Source organism: Colletotrichum destructivum, chromosome 11 (genome assembly GCF_034447905.1).
Source record: "Colletotrichum destructivum chromosome 11, complete sequence".
NCBI classification, from domain to species: Eukaryota; Fungi; Ascomycota; class Sordariomycetes; order Glomerellales; family Glomerellaceae; genus Colletotrichum; species Colletotrichum destructivum.
The window spans coordinates 955,321-973,013 of NC_085906.1; the positions used below are offsets into that span (position 1 = coordinate 955,321).

The 17,693-nt window shown below is 50.7% G+C and overlaps 2 protein-coding genes across 2 annotated transcripts; one reads left to right on the forward strand and one right to left on the reverse strand.

The window, feature by feature from the left end:
• Positions 1-6,454: 6,454 nt before the first annotated feature.
• Positions 6,455-7,477, reverse strand: CDEST_15388 (Putative Chromo-like domain superfamily protein; the record flags this gene model as incomplete). The annotated part of the gene is made up of 2 exons (XM_062931544.1): positions 7,299-7,477; positions 6,455-7,242 (listed from the first exon to the last, which is right to left on the reverse strand). The coding sequence occupies exons 1-2, from the start codon at positions 7,474-7,476 to the stop codon at positions 6,455-6,457; spliced, it is 966 nt and encodes a 321-aa protein (XP_062787595.1). The 5' UTR covers position 7,477.
• Positions 7,478-9,886: 2,409 nt separating this feature from the next.
• On the forward strand, positions 9,887-10,978 carry CDEST_15389 (uncharacterized protein; the record flags this gene model as incomplete). Its single annotated transcript, XM_062931545.1, has 2 exons — positions 9,887-10,571; positions 10,950-10,978. Coding segments are annotated over 2 exons (687 nt in total). The 3' UTR covers positions 10,952-10,978.
• Positions 10,979-17,693: the final 6,715 nt, after the last annotated feature.

Below are 17,693 nucleotides of genomic sequence, written 5' to 3' on the forward strand. Positions count from 1 at the left end.
GTCTCTTTGTTACTAACGCCCCACTCAAAGCTGGAGTTCACCGAAGCATACGAGGGGTACCTGTAAACACTGGAGAAACAGCAGGTGGTCAGACTGGAAGCATATGAAGAGCCGACTTGGGCTTCGTTGAACTTGAATTTCCCGGGTGCCTGATTACTTTGTAGTGTCCTTTTGTCCTCACTCGGGGGCTAGGAGCTGACCTGAAACGATGCCTCGGATTCTAAAAAGAGCTGCTCCAGATATATGGGGCCCTACCGAAGTATCCATATCCAAACGACAGAAGACTGCTCTCGGCACGCGTCAACCTGGTGATGGATATTCGGAGGACATTCTCAGAAATATGGAACAAAGAGAGGCATGTATTTCGGACAACATAACAATAGGGTCACTTGTGGCATGCTAACAATGGCCAAGGCCGAGACGACGCCTGATATTAGTCGTATTCCGGCTGAGATTCGTACCATGAGACCCGAAGTCATCCAACGTCTTACAGTGGCTCATGAAGAGCTTGGCTTGCTTCCTCAAACATTGCATCTGTCAGTCAACTTACTAGATCGGTTCTGCTGTGAACAAAGTTTCTACGGGGAACCCTACTACAAGTTGGTCGGCTGCGTTGCTTTGTGGATTGCTTCTAAATACATAGAAAAGAAGAACCGAGTGCCACGTATCCCAGATCTAATGCGCTTCGTGCCGGAAGGGTATTACCGAGAAAGAAGGCTGGTCCTGCAACTAGAAATGTTCATTCTCACCGTACTGAAGTGGCGTGTTAACCACCCAACTCCACACTGTTTCATCCAGCTTCTTGCGGTCGACTGTGGCGATGAAACCGGGGTCAGGGAGTCGGCAGCCAAATTCTGTAACGCCAAACTGGCTGACCGCAAATACTTGGGTGCTAGGCCGTCTATTTTGGCTCGTGATTGCTTGTCACTGGCTAGCAACAGTTCACTCGGCGCCAACAGTTCATCATAGCGATGAACTTGGCTGTATGACTCAATACGAAGGCAACGACTGGCTGGCTCAGTACAAAAACGAGAGAGTGGAGTGGGCATTGTTGCATTCGTTATGTTATTCAGATATTGCTACAGGAGACACGCGATGCCGGAGAAAGAGGCACCGGACGTTCCGATGAGTGTGGTCTAGTTAGTGAAACAAGTAGCAAAACTTGGTCCTATACTCTTTTGGGTTGGTTTGATTGGAAACAACGACCGGCTGTTGCGTTGCTTTCGCTGGATTGGTGAGATGGTCTGAGCGGAGCGGTGCCGACCAGAGCTGGAAAAGAGCTTGCCGCCATCCTAAAGAACAAAGATTTGTCAAATTCGAAACATTTGAATTCGGTATAGCAAAACTTCAAGAAGGACTCAGAAACCACTCCAGTATCCATTGTGACATTGGTGCGAAGCTACGTAGCTACTTGCTCTAAGCTACACACGTTTCCACTTTTGTGCATCTTCAATGAAAACCCGGCGATTCGGTGGCGGAAGATCTCGATGAATAGTTCCTTCACGTCCTCGAAAGAGATAGAGGGAATCAAAAGTGGCTGCAGTTGCCGGGACGGGCCAGAGGGTGCAGCCAATCTAATCAAGCCATCCCAGTTTTCCCGCCTTATCACCAGCAATACTAATACAAAGATCGCCGCCAGGTTCAAAATGGGAAGGACAAGGTGTAGAACGCCATCTAGAATGTAAAGACCGGCGGTGACAATCAGGAGTGTAAGCACAGGATGGAATGGGGCTTTGTTCCCCATTTTGTTTTCGAAACTGAAAAGACTTTATCGTAGGCTAGGTTTGAGTGCTTAAGTATGTTGATGAACAGTCTCTCTTACCAATCTTTTTTGTTCCGCTTACGCGAAGCTTATTCATATGACTAGGTCAATCATGATTTAGCAAATTTCACTTATGTCATTGCCGTGACCTGTTCACAGAAGCCATTCACACGCTCTCAGAATGCATGAAACGCCTTGTTTTGGAAGCTGTGCAACGTCTATTTAAGATTCCTACCTGTGGTGCGTGTAGGATCAATTCACGGAACCATTACCTATCAACGATGGGAACCAAAACCAAGTCGCTAGAGCATAGATGTGATGTGTGTAATAATCCGCGGTCCGGATCATTTCACAAGAAACACCCATTTCAACCCGGATCAAAGCCCCTGAGTAATATTTGCAGGCAATGTCGCTCGAAGAAGAGTCGGTCCGTTGAGGTCACGCATGACGACCATCACGGCCATCAGCACCATCAGCACCATCAACACCATCATCACCATCACCACCATCACCACCACCACCATCACCATCACCACCATTATGATTACTACCCGAAACAAGAAATAGAGGAAAGAAGATGGAAAGGTGATATTGAGAACCCTTCTTCGATGCCTTCGGCGGCGTTTGAGTTGCAGGGGAGTCAGGCTGCTCCATGGCGTGCGCCATCGCAGGCAGGACCAGACGATTCACCGCCGGCCGTCAATATGAGAACAAAGCCGCATATTTCATTTGGTAGCTTTCGCTAGTTTCCAATGAATATTGTACGCCGGATACAGATTGTTGAAAAACTACGAGAATCCTGCGTTACTCCGTGCCGCCAGCGCATCATTTGCCGACTTAGGAGCAGATAGACTTTTCCTCAGAAATGATTACCTCTTCGTACCGATTGTGACGCCGGTATTTATGTGTCTGCGCCAACAAAGTGGGATTTAATCAGCAGTCGCTTCCCCTTTTTTTACGAATCATTCATTTACCAAAGCTCATTATTCAAAAATATGGCCTTTCCTGTTATTGCTGTGGTTATTCACCGGTTCTCGCCAGGCAAGTCTATAATCTGCCTATGTGGTAGGCCGTATGCGTTAGCCTCACGTTAATTCAACACTGGCTTCACTCGTACAGCACGACTCTGTCTTTGTTGCGAAGACCATGTCACGACTTAGACTTGTGACAACTTTTGACAACATGCCATAAAACTTGGCCGCTACGAGTGGAAATGTCCAGGAAAAAGTCCGTAATGACTCGGATCTCGTATCCAGTCGTGTCGTGATAGACATGCTGCCCGCCAGTGCCGACAACCATGGGCACAAAGGTCTGTGTGTTTTGGTGAGAGAACAGATTCCCTTCTCTCCATAGAAAGCACCAACGAGGAATGAAACTCCAACCTCCGTGAAGACCAGGCCGATAAAGAAGTTCATAGGGGCTAGCTCCTCGGCAACGCCACAGTGAAAATGCCAAGCACAGCACACTGAGGTGAGACGAGGCAAATCGTGGAGCTACAAACGAACTTGCAAAGGATCGATATAGGTGAAAATTAGGAGACATCAATTTCCCGCCAACACTGACGTCTTGAAGCACACGACCAGCGATCACTCAACGCAATGCTGTTAAAGGCAGTGGAGAGCTGCGATGAGGATGGAAAGCCCTATGCAAGACATCAGATGTTGTGTTGCCCAATACGGCGCTTGAAGATTTCTTCCAGGGGAATCACAGCCGCACAGACGATGGCGTAAAGCGTGCCAACACAGAGCGCTTGAATTGAATCGCCGTCGACATCTTGGATGGTAGACTTGGCTATGCTGAGCACAATTGGGGGAGGGACCCGAGGTTGGAAAAGGAGACTTAGGCTTGGAGAAGTCTTGGCATCGCTGGAGGACCAACAGAGCTAAGTCAACATACCCACTTTTGGAACACCCCCTCATTTGGAACACCCAGAATGAAGCTATCCCCAACATCACCACCATCTTCAATTAATTATTGACTAGGCCTAGATGCCACCACAATACAGCTTTCAGCTTCACTAGGGGTATTAGAGTCGCTGGATTCATCTGTGATATCCTCTTTTTCGCCAGCCTTAATCTGAGCCTTCTGGATGTCCTTGATATTGGCAAACTTGGTGTTTGGGTCGATCTGGACTGTCCTTCTTTTCCTTGCTGCAGTATTGGTGACTTGGGCCTGCAGGAGCTCCAGCTTATGCTGGGCAGTAGCCAGCTCATAGGCCTGCTCGCTGAAGCCTTTTTTCACCTTCATAAAAAGAAGGCGTTGAGTAGAGGCATCATTATCCAGCTCTGTGAATAGCTTCGGTTGGCCAGCCAGATCCTTCATCTTCCTTGGCGTTGACCATGCCACTGCAGACGACGCAGATGCCCACCCTTCACCTTCTTTGCCCTTAGACTGCCCTTTGCTGACCTGATCTGATGATGCTGATGGCTCTGGTGTTGTTGGGAGTAGGAGGGAGCTCATCAGAGGCTTCGCCATAGAGACAGGCCATAACCCTGTCCATTTCCAACCACTTCTGATGTTCTGCATCGTCATACCTGCAGTACGAGCCTTCTGATAACAGCCTATAAAGTTCCTCTTGCCTACAATAGTAGAGTTATTCCACTGACTAAGGTATCCAAGCTCCTTCCTATAGGCTGCCTTCACAGGGCTGAAGACTGACTGGTCAAGTGGCTGGAGCACATGGGAGGTATGTGGTGGTAGGAACAATAGAAGGATTTTATTAATATAGCAGAGCCACATAAAGTCCGTCGTTGTGTGACTCCCATGGCCATCAACAACCAGCAGTCTGGCCTCCTCCTTGCCCTCCTGGCCCTCCTTGCCCTGGGAGGCAGTCTGAGGGATAGTCTGAGGGATGAAGACCTTCTGCAGCCATTCAACTGCAGTGTCGTCTGTAGTCCATCCATTCTCTGTTGCAGTGAACTGCCATCCTTCATAAGGGCCAAGGTCTAGAGGAAACCACTGCTGCTGGACTGTCTTGCCCTTATGTATAATAAGGGGATCAAGGGCATGGCCCAGGGCAGAGATGCATTCGATGATGGATACCCATGCCCTTGATCCAGGCTGTTTCTTGCGTACAGACTTCGTCTCAGACATGCCTAACACCAGCCCATTAGATCCCTGGCCCTCAAGGATACCAGTCTCATCCATGTTGTATCTATTGGATGGTTTGATGCCCTTGACCTCTGGTATGGCGAGGAGTTTGAACCAGTCCCTGATAACCTCAGTAGATGCTCCATTAACACGTCTAGAGTCAATAAGGCGACTTCTCTGGACCTTGATAGATGGATTTCTCTTTAGAAAGGCATGGATCCAGCCCTTTCCTATAGGCTCCTTGTCCCCCATAGCACAGAGGATTCATTCTGCGAATGCCCTCACTTGTTGATGGGTTGGGGCAACACCAAGGGCATGCTGGATTCGCACCCATTCAGCCAACTTAGCCTCCTGGTCAGGGGAAAGCCTCTGAAGGTCTGAAAATGCTGCTGCCCTTGCCTGGGTGCCTGTGAGACGGTTGTGGAGGGTGGTAATTGGGATGCCATATTCGCGGGCTGCCTTCCTTAGGCTTTGGCCGTCTGAAACAGCCTGGATTGCCTGATTGACTTCATACTCAGTATACTGGGCCATAAGGCAGGAATAAAGGTCCTCTGAAAAAATGAGGTTATTTGCATAAGGTATGAAATTGTTGTGATAGTTCGAAGTTGGAGGAAGTAGGAGGCTGGTGGTGGGGTTGAGGCATTTTTAGGTGTTCCAAATGATGGGGTGTTCCAAAAGTGGGTATGTTGACTTACCCAAAAAGTGGGCTTATGCTTCGTCATGATACGTGCTGGCCGATGCGGGGCACGAGTTAATTCTGTGAAGAGCCTATAATTTAATACAATAAATTGTAAACATAAACCCACCTTGCACAAGAATGGCTAATTGGTCATTGAGATTCGTATCAAGTGAAAGCAGCGGCGAAATGGAAGTGAAGGGGTTGTGAGGCACTGCAACCGAACACAAAAGCAGACGTAAGCATTCAAGTCCTTGAATTTCCATTTTCTTTGGGCGTTGATAAATGTCTTGGTTCGTTTTGATTAAAAATGAGCACTCGCAAGAGTGCACTAGTGCGGATAACCCTATCTTGGTGGAAAACTACTGATTCAACATCGTCCTTCCCAGTCTGGCTATAGCCCTGGATGCCACTCAGCCATCGAATCTCTATGTCAGAATGACATTCAACATGCGAACCAAACTTCAATAGCCAATCCGATGGTAGGCCTTCGGGGTTTTTGGGGGGTTTGTTCCATGTTTCTTAGCTCTCGAGGTTTTGTTTTGCTGTGCACCGAACCCGGACCGTCGCCCTGGCCGTGCCGATCATGAGCGGACTTAAAACGGAAAATACGTCGATAACATGGCCCTAAAGCTATCCAGCCAAACCTGCCTGGCTCAGCCTAGTATGGGGGCACAGCCGCCGACAGAAGGGTCCAAAATTATGAAGGACGGCGAAAAGAGACCTACCCATGGCTATGGGGATTTGGCAATTGAGAGGAGGCTCAATTCCAATGCTTCAGCACAAGCCAAGTGAGGACATCAAATATAGGCTTCCCCAGGCACAATAAGGAGCCAGGCGTTGCCTGGTGTCTCCAGACTGATATTGAACACAGTCGCTCTACGCCACAGAACGAAGTCGAGGCGCGAAAGATAGATAGTAAACCATTAATGGTACGAAAGACGTGGTCTTCCAGAGGGCCTCCCTAGCTTATTCAATAATCGCAGTGACTGCCTTGCCGGCTTGGTTCCCCTCCGCAATCTCGGACCGCGTAGAGACCTTCTTCCTCTGACCGGCTGAGGGTCATACCGAGTGACCTTCTTCGCGGACACAGTAACAGTCTTAAGATTCACTTGATGCCGCCTTTTGGAATTCCAATAGTCGTCGACGAGCTGAGGATCAGCCTCCCTTATGGCTGTCTCCGGCTCCCAAGATCGAGCTGTCGATCCCACCCAGGAAACCTTCAGCTTGAAGCCTCTGCCATCTTTCTTGTGCCCCTCGATCTCCAATACGTGCCAAAGGTCCTTGTTGGTCATGGCACCGGACCGACAACCCTCCAAACTGCTCCAGTACTTGAAAAGATCCTCTGCTGCGGCCAATTGAACTTTGCTCTCGAGCTCCCAAGTCACCTCGCCGTGCGTCCATTGAATTTGCATCTGAATCAGTGTCTCATCTTGTTGATGCTTGCGATGTCCGATAATGGATTCGATCACGGGTCGGCCATCCTTGGGGTCGTCCTCTATCTCTATAGTCTGGTCACGTCCTGTAGACTCGTTGACATAGGCAGTATGCTTCCTATCGTCGACATTCGATCTAGCCCCGTTGCAGTTGTCGGTTTGGTCGTTTGGACAGTTGTCAGAACACATACACCTCATATCTGCAATCGGCGCAACAAAAGAAGTGACTGCGAAAACTGTGGGCGTGGCGACTATGGTCATGATGGTACCTCCAGTATCTCTACATAGCGTTAGGTCTATGTCGAAGGACGGCCCAGGCCCAGGGAAGACTTACGGCAGCCGTTGAGAAGAGCAGTGTGTCGGCAACTGTTGAAACAGAGTTGTTGCGAACGCTGATTTGGGGCGCCAACGATGCCAATGGGTGTCAATGGCGCGACGGCGTTCTGCACCGATGAACTAATCAATGGGCGGTTTGAGTGGGTGGCACGCGCCGACTGGATTAAAACGAGCATGCAAATAAGTCGGGGGGCTTGAGGTCCGCCGGTCGCGCGGGGATGCTCTCATTACTATGTATCAAACAGAGTGTGTGGAACTGCGGCAGGCTGTGGTTGGTCAGCGGCTGAAGAGGGGTTGGGTGTTGCGGTCGTTCCCAACCGTTGACACCATTGGCTCTCCGCCTCATTGGTTATCAACTGGTTATTGACTGGTTAACTCAGCCTTGTTATGTTGTATTCCATCGCGTGCGCGTGATCCGCAGTGTTGATTAAAGGCCCGCTCATATCTGAATGTGCCGGGGCATAAAAGTCCTGACAGGGATAGAAGCAGCGTCCGTGGTATTGCTGACCGACTGGTCAACCTGTCACCCCATCTGATGTGACCTACTGTCCTGGGTAGCAGTCCACCCCCGCCTTGCGACGCAAAGCCCGCTTGCACGCTATGGTTCGACGCTAGTTACCACACTGTCGGGACGAACCTTTTAATTTTCCAGGTTCCCGGCGTATGCAGCGGCTGTGGAGAAGCATGGAGTGAGTGCGGGTCGCTGTCTGAGGAGACGGACAAAACCCGACGACGCCCGGGGCCGTGATGAATGGTCGGCGACTGAAAGATCGCCGCCGGTACCACCTGACTTGACGGTCGGACCAACCTGGAAATGTAGTACATGATCAAACAATGCTTTTGAATCGCTCTTGGGAGAGCTATTGAGTCCCTGCCACGCTGCAAGTGCACCCGATGTCAGCAGCGCAAGCCGGACATCACACGCGTGCGTCGCAAAGTGCAGGACGCCAGTGCTCTCACAATAGGCTGTTGTTGAAAGCTCGGCCTCCATGGTCATGCTCGGCGATGCGGTAAACACACAAGCCTCGGGCCTTCGGGCCCGACGACGACGAATTTGCAGCCCGTGGCGCGAACGAACCGCCACGAGGGAAGCTAGCTGCTTAACGGCCGTAACAGCGGGACTGCCAAGCGGGTCGAGCCTGCGCAGCGAGATCTCGGCGACAAGGAGCTTTCAGGTTTCACCTAAACACGAGGTTCTACCACACCTTTGGAAAGATCCGACAGACTGACATCCCATTCAGCTCGTCTGCAACGGACTATCAATGATCGGCATCAAATTACAATCGGCAGTGCAGCGAGTTGTTTGTGTATGCAAGCTGCTCCATCGTACGACAGGATCGGTACTAGAATTGGACGTCACTCGGTCGCCATGAATTGCTTGTGTAGGCAACAACGTAGCTACGGAGAACTCGCCGAGATAATGACACCCTTTAACTCGAGTTGGTAGTGCGATTGGTTGATTGTTCGCTGCAACAACAAAAGAAGGATCCCAAGCCCAGTCACAGATCAGGGCCCCGAGGGAGCAAACACTCCATCCATATCGAGAAAGACGATCATCCGTCCAATGTCCAATGGAAGGCTTCGTTGAGGAGCCCAATCGACGCAGGAGGGGAGCCCTGAGGGCAGTGCAGCCCCCGGAAAATATGCCGGCACGGCCGGGAAAGTCATTGCGCACAGCAAGAGCAGCCACCAAGTGTCTATAAGTTGCCCTGCAAAGCAGTCCTCGTGCTATGGGTCTATCTCACAAACCAGCGACTGAGAGCCTTCGTTTCGGGACGTGAAAGATGCATGACGCCCTCCGGTTCTCCATAAGGCCACAGAGACACCAACTTTACGTAGGTTCTCAATCGCAATTGGGCTCTCTGTGGGGGCAGGCGAGAGGGTTTGTTGTGGGGTGTTGGGCTTGGTTTGAGGAATGATCCTTGTCACAGACCCCTTCTCGACTGTCGCTTTCGAGGTCGCGGCAGTGCACCGGCCTTGTCAGTCTTCCCACTTGGTGTGGTACGGAGCGATTGCAGGTCGCGGAGGTCAGATGATTACTGACGCCAACAGCATCAACGAGAGAAACATCGTCTCCCCCACTGGAAAGCATCCTTGGATCGAAATGGAGCCGATCAATGCCTTCTTCAACACCTGTCCGACTCGTAGACTAGAAACGCTTGGTGACGACGATGGTCTGTAATATAGCTGAGATTAGCATAGACCATGTTGGCGTTGCCTGGCACGTCCGTTGTTATTCTGGACGTTAAATGCAACATCACCACCATCATCATCCTTGGATCGAAGCCTACATATCCCTGCAGTCAACTCTCAGTGGTATAGTTGATGACATTGCAAGTACGGCCGAACACCAAACAGCTTGCCGCCCCAAGTCCTTCGTCCTTCATCCTCGTCACTGACTCCTGACTGTGTGGGCCGTGATGATACCTTGTATAACACTTTCTACCCCCAGGTACTCCTTGTGGCGGCAGCCTGCTTACAATGAGCCCGAACGTGTGTCTATATCTTCCACCGGGGCCCGAGTGCCGAGTGGCCAGTCGACTGCCCAGGTTCAGCAGCCTTTTCACACTGTCGAGAAATGCGCAAATGGCCCAGCAAGCACAGTTCCAAATTCAGCAGGATCTATCGCCAATCGAATGGTCTCCATGGACAGTCAATGCCACGCAGCTATGGAATCCTGAAGCTCTACCATGTTATTTGGCCCCCTTCAACTACGGCGACGACCACCAGCCAGCCCTTTCCGAACACCACCCACCGCCATCGGCTGTCTTCAGCTCAAAAAGCCTGCGATCCTCAAACCAGCCGGAGACACCTCGCCATGTTGAACCCGACAATCCCGAAGAGTCGACGATGGAGTTCACTCCTTCCAAGTATTCTTACTTTAAAAAAGACGAACGATTCATTCTGGAGGCCCGTCTGAGGAATGAGACATGGAAAGCCATCACAGAGAGTTACAAGAAGGAATTCCCCAACTTAACCCCACCAAAGTACAATACGTTAAGCATGAAAGTATGTCGCCTCAAAAAGAAGCATCCGGAGATACGACAACTCTTCAATAAGAGAATCCCAACTACGAAGATGGGACGCCCAGCCACGAGGGGAAAACGCCGGACGGCTCGATTATCCGGAGCAGAAGACGATGAACCGGCGGGCAAGAAGAGAGATAGAGGTGTGCAACAATTGTCATACGAGGACGCGATCGAGGCTGGGCGAACGGTGCTCGACTTTCTTGGTCAGCCCGGGAACGACGGCCTGGCGCCGCTGAGTGATTGTATGGCGTTGCTTAGGATAGTGGGTCTACTTGATAGAACCTCCAGAAGCCTCAAGGGACGCAAACATGTGTCAACCGCAAAAGATGCTAAATAACGCAAGGGAAAGCGCTTGCATACTCATGCATCCATACATAATGCATTGGCAACCCATTGGCATCTGGTTTTGCTGCGCGTGCCTGTGTCCTACTCATTTTCTTTGTGCGCAAAGCGCCTATGTTTGTCGCCTCATTTGATGTTCTGGCCGAGTCGTTGCCGCTCCTGTGACTCGACTTTCTGCTTTAGTGTGTTTGTTGTTTTAGGTGCACTCAAGCTCATGCTTGGCCGAGCCAACAGTGCTAGACTTCACCTAACCACCAATGCAAAGCTCTTGCTATCAGAAATCTCGGTTTGGGGCCGCGGCAACTGAGCCGGCCTTCGCCACGACGGAAATGAATGGGCTGGCCTTGTTGGCATTCTCTGTGTTATGAAGCTGTCACCCCACGCAGACGTGGACAGACCTGGCCAAAGCTTCATGCAAGGGCATCATAACATCAAGCTCCATCCCATCATCAATCCCTGATGTGAAATGTGTGCTGTTTCCCTTTTCGGCTTCCTGGAAAGAGGAAAGACGGGCTTGGTAAGGATCTGAGATTAGCCGCCAACCCGGTAGAAGTGTGTGTGCCCAGGACCGGTCGGCCGTACACATTGATTTGTCATTCGAGCACTCACACTTGTCCTCCCTGGAACGACGCCAACGGCAAACGCATCCAAATTTACCCTGTGCGCGTCCTCCGCCAAAACCATGTCTTTAGCAAACAACAGAGGAGGGGGGGGGGGGGTGCGGGGCTTTTACAGCAGCCTAGATGATACCCACCTCGTGCTCTGACGATTGTCGGCACCAAGTAACCTACGTCCGTAGGATATGCAAAAGAAAAAAAAAAAACTCCGCATTGATACACCAGTTCCACACCGGCCTTCGAGGCCGACAATCCTTGTTATGATCGACGGATGGGTAAAGCGACACCTACCTCAAAAGATTCAAAGCAAACAAGACTATTTTGAAAAGGTTGTCTGTTCAAGAGATCGAGACGATGCGTATACCAGCTGCGCCGGCTGGAATGGTTGGCAGCCGCCACTTCAACCACGTTTGTTACCTTATTCGGCTCGGTGCCGCCACCAAAAAACGACCACCAATAACTGACCGGTATTCGATGACACCCACCGGCACGCAAACGCCTGGAAAGTTTGAAAAAACAACCTGGTGCTCGCGCCGCATGCGAAAGGTACCCCGTCGTCCAACCAAAAGGACTCGATCGGATGATCGACGTGGGAGGCGGGTCCATCGCCGAGGAAGCCCAGAACACTGCCGACCATGGTCGACCTTGCTTCCATGGCGAGCAGCCTGCAACTAAATCAACCGAGAGATGCCGCGACCACTCATTTGAGGACGGATTCTTCCCGGCCACCGCAGGCCCCTTGTTGCCGGTCAAGAGGACCACGATGTTGGTTTGGGGCCAGAGTCTTCTCCCAACAACCGGCTGAAGTCTCCAAGGTCGGTTACCGGGTTCATGGCTCGTGTACGGCCCAGGAGCAGATGATGTGCAACTCATTCCATCCGTACCTTGCAGTTCCGCCTGGCGTCGAGTTCGATACGCACTCATTCAATTTGAACAGGAAACGGAGTTCCGCCATGGGCTACTGCGGAAGAAGCTAGGAGTAGCCCTGCAGTTCTGGGAATGAAACGACTGCAAATCACCTTGCCTATGGTCTCGGCTTGATTGGACCCAACATACAAGGCGTCCTTAGGCAGAAGTCAAGATCCCAGACTCAACAGTTGCTTGATCCATCAAGTGAGGCAGCAGTAGCGCTTCAAGGTTAGGCGGACTTGACATTAACGTAACTCATGGTTTCATAACCGTTTAGGATGGTTATGATAAGATATACATGATGACTGTTTGTCATAACTCACAGCCCAATGGCTGATGTTGTTTTGGACCACACCGCACAGATTTACAGTTTGCCTCCCTTCGCGGACGAGTCTCGGCTGTTTGTTTCGTGAGATTGGACAAAGTCACAGACAATGACTTCCATACCCCAGGAGTTAACCTTTGCAGCGGAGGTGGCGAACTCGATGCACGTTTGGTTTGCGCTTTGATCTTCCACGGGATAGCACACAAGATGCAGAACCACATTGGTAATGATGGGGACCTGATCCCGCGCATGAGCAGACGTCCGAAGATGTTTCAACAAGCTCGACCACAGAATCACTGGGATATGTTGACGTTTGGCTGGCAGTTTGGCGAAGCTGAGGCCTCACAGTAACTCCTCTGCTTAGTCTTGCCCCCCTCGTGCTCTCCCCCTCTTCGATTCCCACGGCGTCCAACAGCCTTCAAGCTCCATTTACTATTACGAGTCGCCTCTGCGTGTGTTGGAAGAACCAGATCTCCCGTCCCAAGACAACTAGAGCTCACGCCGTCTAGTGTAGGAAGGAGCCTGACTATCCCGGGGAGCCAGATTGTAACCTGTTGACCTTTGACTCATTGTCTCTATGCAAGCAGGAACAATTCATTGGTCAGGCGCGATTTGAGAAACACACAAGGCGCGAGACTCAGTACGATTAGTAAGCGGCCGTCGGCGCTTCAAGCTCTTCCACGCAGCAGGCATTACTCATGAGGCCTTCTCATCCCAGGAAGGATGCCCAAAGATACGGTCGATATTGGGCGGAGAGACAATGAAGAGAGCAAGAAGATCTAAAACGAGGACGAAGAGGATACGAAAAACATCGCGAGTGAGCGCCGTCACGACTGCACAAGCCCTGTTTAACTTTCTTCGACAGTCGGGCAGAGGAAAACTGGTATCCCCAGGTGATTCTATGGCAGTCGTTGGTGTCATGGAACGGCTGTGAGCTCGGAGGCTTTAGCAGGCAGTACATCAAATCATGATCGGACCGGTTACCACCGCGCTACGGGGCAAAAACTACTGATACCCCTGATTCTGCCTCTCTTTGCCTCTTTTTGGAGAGGCCAAAACAGTTCAGTCGCATCTACACGTGCTTAAATGCCCCAATGCAACATCCTCTGACGGGATGTATTTGTTTTTGAATCAATACTGTAGGCGTAGGAGTGCACTGAAAGAGACCTTGGCTACACTTGACGGTATACATAGTGTCATAGCTTCCACTCATCTCTGTCTCGGCCAGGTTCATCGGCGTCATAGGTTCCAAACTCTTCTCCAAGACTTCAACGTACTGCTTCTGTAGGGATATCAATACTTCTTGGCATTTCCGCTGTTTTTCAACCGACTCCAGCCTCTCCCGGAGCACATTCATTTGTCTCTGACAGCGCTCAGAGTGGCGTAAAGTCGATGACTCTGATGGTCTGGCACATCTTGATGGCCGTAGTCGGTGTTGGGAATATTATGGGTCATTTTGCGTTCAAGGCTTCGTACAGATACGCATCAGTAATGGCAGAAGGCCGTCTCTACTAAGCCACAAGCCTTCTTATATAACTCTGCTCTTCTCTAGGAACAATCCATTTGGACACGGCGCTGAATTGGTTACGATCACGAGAATCATAACTTCAGACAAAACGTAACCAGACGCGCCACCATCCAAAACACAACCCTTAGGTCTGGGTATCTGAGACAATCGACGTCTATGTAACCACCGTTCGACTTCTTCTCCTCATATTTCAATAGCTTTCCAGATATCACCGACGAACAGGTTATGTTTTTATCGTATATGATTGGCTGGACTGCATTTTGGACCTGTCATGTGCTGCACGGCTCGGCCCATTCAACAAAGAACATACACAATCCGCGTGTTGTACTTCTATCACAAGCGTAATTGTTCCATTCCACAGTTGGTGCCCCTAGACAGAAGTTGTGATTGCCTCGATCATTACAAAACTCCTCTGCCCACGCCGGAAACCATTGCAAGGTTTGCAGTCCGATGTCTCTGCGCACAGCACTATTTTTCAGAGAGACGTAGAGCAGCCGTTGCAGTACTTTTCCGGCCTATTTGTAGCTGTTAACTCGACGGTAAGATCGGCGGCCCTATATCAAACTTCTCTGTGTGTCTTGCCGGGCTTGTAAGCTGCCCGATGGCTTAAACTTGGGTTGGCGCTTTTTCTGGCTTGGTTGATTGAATCTTGGCCAAACTCGTTGTACTAACAGTCTGGTGACTTTGAACAGACAGCGGGGAGAAGTAGCAAGTGCTAGGAGCAGCGTAGTAGTTCTTTGATAACGAGGTATTGATGTGTATGACGCAATAGGGAGTTCCATAATCAATACGGCCGACGTTCTCTACGTCGTTGTTGCCCTGTTTAAACTCATCTGCGTCAATGCCAAGAGGTTGCAGCACGCTGTCAACGTTTCAACCCGGTTGCCGAGTAAGGGCGCCATAGCGCTGCGTCTTTAGCGTAACAGCTTGCGAGCGCAAGTTCGAAAAAATAGACCAAAACTGGAAAGAAGGGCCCACCTCACATGCAAGTGATGGGGGGAATATTGGACACGGTGTGGTCGAAAATGTTAACGTGACTACAGAGCGGATTGACTATGGAACGAGACTAGGTGCAAACAGATGTAAATGGAATGCTAAAAGCCCTCAAACATGCGTGACTACAGAGATACGTGATTGACAATGTGATGGTGTGACTAAACTCAGGTGGAGATGTGACGGTAGTTGTACTTAAACTGAAGTGTGATGGTAACTGTAACCTACAACAGGAGTGATGATAACCTCAAACAGTGTCGGTGTCGCTAGATCCCCAGCGAAAACATGATGGGAAACGTAGTGCATCAGAAAACCTAACGAACGCGGCGAGTTGAACCCCAAGCAGTGGCACCAGACACCCCTTCCGGACTGCCAAAGCCACGAGTGATGCAGGCTAGGACGACTGGCAGGACGAATGGAGCGCAATGGTATGATTAGGTCATGCTTGTGTACCGCACTGACAGGGGTGGAAGTGTGGGTGGGGCGAAAGACCCAATGGCCAACCAAGAGGAAGACCGAGCGAAGCAGGGTGAGAACGGTTAAAAGGGGCGAGGGTCCCCAACGGAGAGCAGCAACAAAACTCGGGGGTCTTATTCTTTCACACATATGCAACCGGAGGCGGTGGTCATGATGTAAACGCATGGCACTGGTCAACAACGACTGACGGCGGGAGCAATAAACGACAAGAGGAGTGCTCAAGAACCAGACGAGAGGCTGGCACTTCCAAGTGAAATAGTCGCAGGCGGCGATGGCAGGAGACTGCAACCAAGCAAGAACGCAGCAGGTTTGTTCTTTGGTAGCACTACCGGAGGAGGTGCTTGAAGGCATCGTGAGATGCATCTCAGTGGCGGATGGCACTGTAGTGAAGGTGGCCCATTCTAGCAGGAGACTGCGGGACCTAGTGTTGTTTGTTCTGGGAACAGACAGGTATTGGAAGGACAAGTTGAACAGCCGAGAGGCGGTGAGGTACGAAACGGAGGTGAAGTTGTATTCAGTGAATGGTCGCGGGCATATTGGTACAGGAGTCTGTACGGAGCCGGTGTTGTTTCTGCACGGGAGTGTTGGGCAGCTCGTGCGTGATCGCGTTCATACCAAGGGCTTGGTGTTGCCGTTGAGTTTTTTGGGGTTCTCCGAAGGGGTTACGTCGTGTGGTTGCTCTGCTGGTCCGTGTGCCGAGGTTGACATCAGCTGTTGTGTGGCTCGCTGGGACAGCAACTGTAAGGCCTGTGAAGCTGTTCGTGTTAGTGTTAGAGTCAGTTTTGAGCTGTGGAATCTTGCTTCAGGAGACGCGCTGTTTGAAGGGGCGTGCAGTTCTTGTTGTGGAGCCCCTGTGGGCGGAGTAGGAGGTACTCTGGTCGGAGTGCTAGGCGAGAAGCCGATGGTGAGGTCTTGTATATGCAAGACGGAGTTGTTAACAGATGACGTGGAGCACCAACTTGAGAGGTCGGCACGAGAGTGTTGGGGTTATGTGACGCGGAGGCCAGTAGCAGTAGCCGATGCGAAATGATGATGAGTTAGATTTGGATGGTAGTGAGTTAAATAGACTGAGTTAAACGGACTTGTTGACTTGACTTGAGACTTGACTTGAATTGATGTGACTTAATGGATTAGTGACAATTGGTGCAGATGTAGGTTGGTGGACACGGTGATGATTTGATGTGAGATGGATTAAGTTCAGTGAAATGGATTAAAACCGTGGTGGATGAGATGCACCAGGCCCAAGCATTGGCAATGCGCCACACATCGAGCGCAGCGAGACTGACGAACCTGAACATCCCTTCCAGACCGCCGAAGCCACGAGTGGCGCTGGCTGGGATGGCGACGGGGTCGTCTATGACTTGTAATAAGGGGTGCCCCAAGTGTCCAAACCACGTGACAATGTGGGCAGGGCCAAACATGGATCGCGGAGGTGAGTCAGCACCGCAGCATCCAGACGGTAGAGAAGCGACATGACAGAATCCATGCATGCTTCTATGCGAGTCATGGACATAACCCATCCAGGATGGTCTGACTGTACTTAAACAGGCCAGCCTGTCATTTCCACCTGGCCCTAGCTCTGGAACAGTTATTAGGATAGCATTAGGCCCACAAGCCTGTGGTGATCCCATCCACTCTTTAGTACGAATAAGACACTCTTTTCTGCTCACTCATATATGCATATTCCGCTGGCCACCCTGACTAACCGTCAGAACCCCTTACTCAGCACCTTTCTGAGCCAGAAACTACATCAATAAGTTCCAATGTCGCCTAATAGCATGTTCGCTGATATAAAGTGCATCCGACGGTCGCAAAACGGCGAAGTGGCTCCAGATTAATCCAGGGCATCAGAATTATCTAGTGAAGCAGAAAGCTGTATTTGGGAGGGTGGTAGGGTTAAGGAATAATTGATGTTAGTAGTGGTGATAGTGGTGATATTGGTGCGTAGGATGTGGGGATGCGCAGGAAGGGGGCGGTGGAGTTAATGACTCGCGTTGTGATCGGTGCACCTACCACTATTCGCAGCTCGAGCCATGGCCAGTCATGTTACATAGTAGGCCTGTTTGCCAGCCAGAGCTGCTTGACACGAGGCTACTTCTGCTCCCAACCGTGAGTCTCTTGGCGCCCCAAAGTCCACTTTCAGCCAGTCATCAATGTTTCCAAATACGAAAGT